General features: G+C 33.1%; 1 protein-coding gene across 1 annotated transcript; it reads left to right on the plus strand.

The window, feature by feature from the left end:
- Positions 1-1915: 1915 nt before the first annotated feature.
- LOC140814797 (TIP41-like protein) lies at positions 1916-6025 on the plus strand. Its single transcript, XM_073173895.1, has 8 exons — positions 1916-2163; positions 3195-3380; positions 4273-4360; positions 4659-4772; positions 4877-4936; positions 5025-5066; positions 5312-5440; positions 5736-6025. The coding sequence occupies exons 1-8, from the start codon at positions 2024-2026 to the stop codon at positions 5829-5831; spliced, it is 855 nt and encodes a 284-aa protein (XP_073029996.1). The 5' UTR covers positions 1916-2023; the 3' UTR covers positions 5832-6025.
- The last annotated feature ends 623 nt before the right edge of the window (positions 6026-6648 follow it).

Here is a 6648-nt window from a genome sequence, read left to right on the forward strand (position 1 = left end):
ATGAACGAACAACCATCACTGAATATCAGCTCTCTAATGAATCTTGTAAATGATCATTTATGACTTTGACTTATTTATTTAATTAATGGAATATAAATTCAGCAAATCAAACATTCAAAGAATGATCAACATTCTATTTAAGTAGAATATATTCTGACCTTTGTTTGTCCATGTCAAAAGCATTATTTTTTGCCTTTTATTTTTGGATCATGATAAACGATACATGGCATGCTGTATTATTGCATTTATGACCTTGGTAAGAATATTCTTTAGTCGTTTAGATCCGAACATTAAAAATCATCTATAAAAGGCCAACGTATGGTTCACCGAAAAAATAAGACACATACTTGTGCTATATATCATCTATTGACTCGTTATTCTTGTTATACTTATTTGCATTTATCTCATTGTTTGAGTGAGTTATTGTAACTGACAGAAAGAGTTTTCTGATAAGAAACATGTTTAAACTCTTATATAGTTGATATTAAGAGTTTCCGTGGGGTAATTTTTAAGTACTACTGAATTGAGTGTTTATATAAATTGTAAATATCAAAATCTTTTCGTGGATACCTTATGAAAACAGAAGAAGGAGATACGTATAAAAGTTTTAGTTTTCGAACTTGTGTTTTACTTGTTGCATTACTAATTTTGTATATATTCACAAAATCTCGGTAGACTCATTTTGCATCGCACATCAATTGTTTGTTGAACTTTGACGATCAAGATCAGACTTATTTTGTAAACGCCATTAGAGGTCACCTAAAAGGTAGAATTGAAAAAATTGTGAATTTTTAATCATCTCCCTCTTGAACACATCTGTCTATTTAAACAATAACAAATGTTCTTTTTTTTTTTTTTTTCAAAAAAAATTCCAATCCAAGTACACAATAATACAAATAATTTTTGTAAAAATTTAATTAGATAAAGCATTTTCTTTACAAAAATAATTTAGAAAACTCTTTAAAAAACTCAACTTGACAGAGTATTTTTTAACAAGTTGTGTTTGACTGCAACTTTATGTAATAATTATTGATCCTACATCAATCAAATAATTAATTATTTAACTCATGTGAATCAAATAATTGAATATTAAATCACAACATTATCCTCAATATCTTTATTTATTTATATTTTTTAATTATTGAAAATGATAAAATTTTAATTTATGATCTTATTTTAAATTTAATCAACCAAATTAAATATATTATTATTTATTCAATATCCTATTCAAATATTTTAATATTCATAATCTATCTATATTATATATTAAGCAATATGACCTCATAAAAAAAACTTATTTGGTATGGCCAATTGCACCAAAGTAAAATTATTATTTTACCACTCACTAAAGTATAATTTCACAAATATAATATTAATCTTGTTTTATAATATAAATCAAATTAATTAAAAAATTGATTAAAATCCAAATAAATTTTTTAAAAAGTAAAAAACTTTACATGAACATAATAATAATAATATTACTGTTATCCAAACAATTTCATCAACCCAACTAAACGGATCCTTGAAGGATCCAATTAGGTCGGCCCGATAACAAGCTATACAAACCCAAATTGTAAAATGGCACGTGGCCCAATATCTAAATGGGCCCAATGGTTCGACACAAATGTTAATTTGCTTATTAGTTATTATTTTATTTTTCATGAAATCACAAATAATTTGTCACAAATAAAATTATATTCTTCTATTGAAAAGTAAGAAATATGATTTAGATAATACGTTAAACCTACTAATAGTAAGATAATTCCAAAAATTTAATGGAAAATAAAAATAATTTTTTTAGTCAGTAGATTTATTTATTTTCGAGTTGAGCTCGACTCGACTAAGTTCGATCAAAGCTCGAGTTCGAATTTGTTTAAGTCCGAGTTAGAGTAACTCGAACCCGTGATCGAGTTGTGTAGGCCAGGGTATCCGCGGGGTGGAACACGAAGTCAAAATAGAGTTGGGAGTTAATTAAAGACACGAGGGTGTAGAGAAAACACTTTACTGAATTTAATTGTCCGAGATGGAATGGCAAAGCGACGACAAGGAGCTTAAGGCCGCCGGCGCCGAGCTTCTCGGAGGAGGAATCGTCGGAATTCGCCTCCGCGGCTGGGAGATCGAGTCCTGCAAGCGTTCGATTCTCAGCTCCTCACTGGTTCAACAGTACTAATTTTATTTCCCTCCCTTAGTGTTTGTGCATATGATTAATATGACTGTTTTTGTAGTGTGTTTGTTAGTTTGTGTGATTAATTGCGTATATTGTATGTGCTTGGGACCATTTGTTTAGAAAAGAAGAAGAAGAATGTCTGCTGATGCATTTTTAAGGATGAATTGGAACGTGGTGGTTTGTTGAGAGATAATTATTTGTATGCTATTAGAATCTTCAGAAAAAAGTGCGAAGATTAATGACGGAAATAAACGAAGGTGAGGAAATAATCTAGTCTTGTCATCTATCAGCTGATCAATGTCAATGCCAAGAGGACACGGTTTAACTTTAATGCCTCAAGGTGCTGTTTTTCTACAGAAAAATCATCTTGTTGCAGTTTCTCATCCATCTTTTCTCGGCTGGAAATAAATGTTAATAATTTAAGGATGTAACACACTTTATCTGGATGACATGGTGTAAACTTGAAAGGGATAACTGCATACGATGAGAAACATAGAATAATTAGATAACGGGGTTTGAAAGAGTCATGGACAGTTGTTGGATGTCAGAATAAGAAGGAACATCTTTGAAAGAATTTTTTTTCCTCGTGATTCTACTATTTCCCGTGGATTGATATGCCTGCATACCGGATTTCAGTTATTCTAAATTCCTTTCATTCCTCTGCAACCCCCTTTGAAGTATGTTAAGTGTTCCTCGTTCATAAGCAGCTGGAAAAATTGAACGTTTCATGCATACTAGTTAATCAACTGTAACTGATATCATAAATTTCGATGTTCTCCTGAGGACCGTAATTCTAAAACATTTGAAAGTTATTTAAAGTATCCCTTCATATAGTATTTTTTCACCTTAAAGTGTTACTAGATTAATTCGATGAAGCACTCTCTGATCCTCTGCATCCAAATCATTGTATTCTTTTGTGGCTTACTAGAAGATGTTTTGTTTCTCAATGAGTTGAAAATAAATTGGTCGTTTAGCTATGCCTATTATTCTGTCCAGCTTTGTAACCTGTGTATACGTATACCTGCAGGTGGGAAGAGAAGCTTCAAACATCCCACTTGCCAGAGATGGTTTTTGGGGAGAGTTTTTTGGTTCTTAAGCATGCAAATAGTGGAATTAAAATTTATTTTAATGCACTTGATGCTCTATGTGGATGGAAGCAGGAGGCATTACCTCCGGTTGAAGTTCCTGCAGCTGCTAAATGGAAATTTCGAAAGTATTATGTACTAGATATCTATCTTTTTTACTGATCTTTATTACTAATGTACAAATTGTTTAACACCACAACCTCAACAAAATCATATGATTTTATATTAGTTTCTGAGGAATGTGGAATTTGTATCGAAGTAATGCATGGCCGTTACATACAAGTTTCCTGAGTATAATGGAGTGTGTTTGTTACCCTAGCGGCTTGTGGATGTTAAATTGATTTATGCAATTCTTATGGTTGTAGGTATGTTATATGCACATATGCGCTATCATACATTTTTAATGGATGTGTCTCACTGTTTTATTTTAGTTACTTTATTTTGTATGCATTCTTAGATGTCAGTTACCTATTCGTGGTTCGGTAAAAAATAATATTGTTTTCTCACAATGTTAATTTAAGATAGAAGATATGATTTCTCACATCGTAAATCAAATGAACCATTTCCTCCTCTAACTGCTGAGTCTTGTTCTAGAAAAGAAGCCTAGTTATGGGGACAAGTCTTCCATTTTACTTTTGATATTTTTAGTTCTCAATGTCAGTATTTCAGAGTTGATTGTGATGTTTCTGTGTTTTCGCCTGTTTTCATGGAGAAATTCACATGTTTAAGGCATAGCCTAGCCATCTTAGGCATCCAGCACTGATTTTCTAGCTGCACAATTCAACGCCACCAAATCAAGATGTATGAAATTTATCAATACTAATATGATTCAACCTTGTGGCCTTTTGTGGTCCAAGTCTCTTTCATATTCATTAACCTGGAGCTTTAGGAGTTATACAAAACTGTACTTTTTCATTCTTTGGAGGGAGTCATATTGTCCATAGTATTCCACGTCATTTCACACCTTCCCTACATGGCTACACCTTTTCTCTGATCTGTTTTTTATTTTTAATCTTGCAGCAAGCCTACCGATCAGGTGATACTGGACTATGATTATACCTTCACAACGCCATACCGCGGAAGCACTGCTATCGAAATGAATCTCGAGGTGTGTCTTCTTTCTGTGTTGCGTCCAAGCTTAGTTTTTTTTTTTCCCTCAAAGTAATGTGGATCGACTGTAGTAGTTGTTGATCTATAGGTTTGAGATAAAAGGATGATCACGTCCAGTGACTTTGTCTTTTCCACCTCTTAATCTGCTAGGACTTGACACATTCGAATTTATTGTCCAACTTTTGTTCTACTCTTGACAAAATGAAGGTTTCCACGAATCGTGTGTCAGATGATTCAACTTTGTGTAATTACTGTTTCATTTGAGGTCCTAATGCATGGTTTTATTCGTTTACAAGACTGGGAGAAGAGCTTCAGAGGAAAACAACCGCAGCCTTCATTGGGAAGACTGCCAAGAGCAGATTGATATGGCTGCTTTGGCAGCTAAAGAGCCTATTCTTTTCTATGATGAGGTTTGTATTCTGTTGATTGGTGATTCATGAGGCATTAAGGGACAATTCATTGGTATGAATGTCTTTACCTGGTTTACTTGTTTATGCCGTATTTAATATGACAGATTGTATTGTATGAAGATGAATTGGCTGATAATGGCATCTCTCTTTTGACAGTCAAAGTGGTAAATCTTAATAGTTTTGCTATATATTTTCTTTCTTTCTTGAATGGACCGAGGACACAAATTTCTCTGTATTCCGATGATTGTGCAGAGAGTCATGCCCAGTGGTTGGTTTCTCCTCTTGCGCTTCTGGGTGAGTCTTTTGAGAATTTTCTCTTTAAGATATTAACTTTGACAGTTGACATCACTGCTTCCAAATTTTGATCACGATTTCTGATATAAAAAGCCTACCAAAAGTTTATGCATACACTTGATGTTTCCTTATTTTAGCTTTGGATGTGACAGCGGAAGAGTGATTTTATTAATGGTAATAGTAATTTTACTAGTGTTACATGTCTTCACTTACTATGGGTATTACTTGTTTGATCTCTCTCACAGCTCAGAGTCGATGGAGTGCTCATGAGACTGAGAGACACTCGTATGCATTGCATTTTCAGGGAGAGTAATGAACCAATTGTTCTTCGAGAAAGCTGCTGGAGAGAAGCAACATTTCATGCCATGTCATCTGTATGTTTTGTTTATTATTTCATTTGTCAGATTATCATCTATCTTTTACCAAGTTGGCCTCTAAATTTGGATGTTCCATACTTCCCACTTGCTATCTTCATTTTTTCCATCTTTTTAGTTTGTGCAATTCTTTGTTATACTTGGGTTACATCCACTACATGCCTGTCACACATTCTATTATTAGACATCGAGTGCACACCATGACACCAACCTATTACATCTATGAACTCGTTTTCTTGTAAGATCGATTTCTGCACTCTATTGATCTGCCTTATTTCTTTAATTAATTGTGCAGAAAGGATATCCCAAAGATTCTGCTGCATACAGTGATCCTGGTATCATCAGTGAACGGCTCCCAATTGTGAGGCGTGAAACACAAAAGCTCCAATAGCTGTATTTGTCTTCGAGATTATTCTAAAGGATGGTAGCAATTTGTTATATGGATGTTATACTGTCACTTCCAGATCTTGAAGATTACGGACCTAACCGTCGTAATTGCTTGAGACTAGCAAATGCACTAAACCAGATTATGAATCATTTTCGATTAAATGGGTGAATGAGATTATTAGACTAAATTTAGATTGACTTTAACTAGTAATGGACTTTATCAAATCAAATCGGATGCTGGGAATAAATCAAATTCAAGCAAGATGACAAAGAACATAACGACGTCAGACTCAATTATGTGAGACATGTTTTAAATCGATCGGATATTCAAATTTTTATGTAATTACAATGAAAGTTATTAAATTATTTATTAACCTATTTCGAAATTAATAAATTTGCTTTTATTTTACAGTCTAAACTTTTATGTTAATCTATTTGCCCACGAATCAAGAGATATAATCATCGGACCAGATCACATTTATTTAACTCTTTTGTTCATCCAACAATTTCATCCATCCAACCGTCTTATTCATCTAACCGTTCAGCTCTTGGAGTCGGATCAGACCAGTGACCTGCCAGAAACACGAATAAGAAGTTGATTTTGTGTCAATAGTTAACTGTGATGACATTAAGTTTGGGTTATTAAGAATTCTAAGTACTAACTTTAAATATATAGGATTTTGGAATATCTTGTATAAAATGAATGCGATAAATAATATCTCCAATTTAAAAAATTCAATACATTATAAAGAACTCCAGTGCATTAGAGCTATCCTCGGATACAAACGAATTATGACGACGATGATCCTTTAACCGGAACA

This window comes from Primulina eburnea, chromosome 15, assembly GCF_022965805.1.
Source record: "Primulina eburnea isolate SZY01 chromosome 15, ASM2296580v1, whole genome shotgun sequence".
Lineage (NCBI taxonomy): Eukaryota > Viridiplantae > Streptophyta > Magnoliopsida > Lamiales > Gesneriaceae > Primulina > Primulina eburnea.

What these genes read in the sequence shown, in the direction of transcription:
- LOC140814797 (XM_073173895.1), top strand. Translation starts at nt 2,024, where the DNA reads ATGGAATGGCAAAGCGACGACAAGGAGCTTAAGGCCGCCGGCGCCGAG. An exon ending in GCTAAATGGAAATTTCGAAA is followed by an intron (nt 3,381 to 4,272) that starts GTATTATGTACT and finishes TTAATCTTGCAG; the next exon opens with CAAGCCTACCGATCAGGTGA. An exon ending in CTATTCTTTTCTATGATGAG is followed by an intron (nt 4,773 to 4,876) that starts GTTTGTATTCTG and finishes TTAATATGACAG; the next exon opens with ATTGTATTGTATGAAGATGA.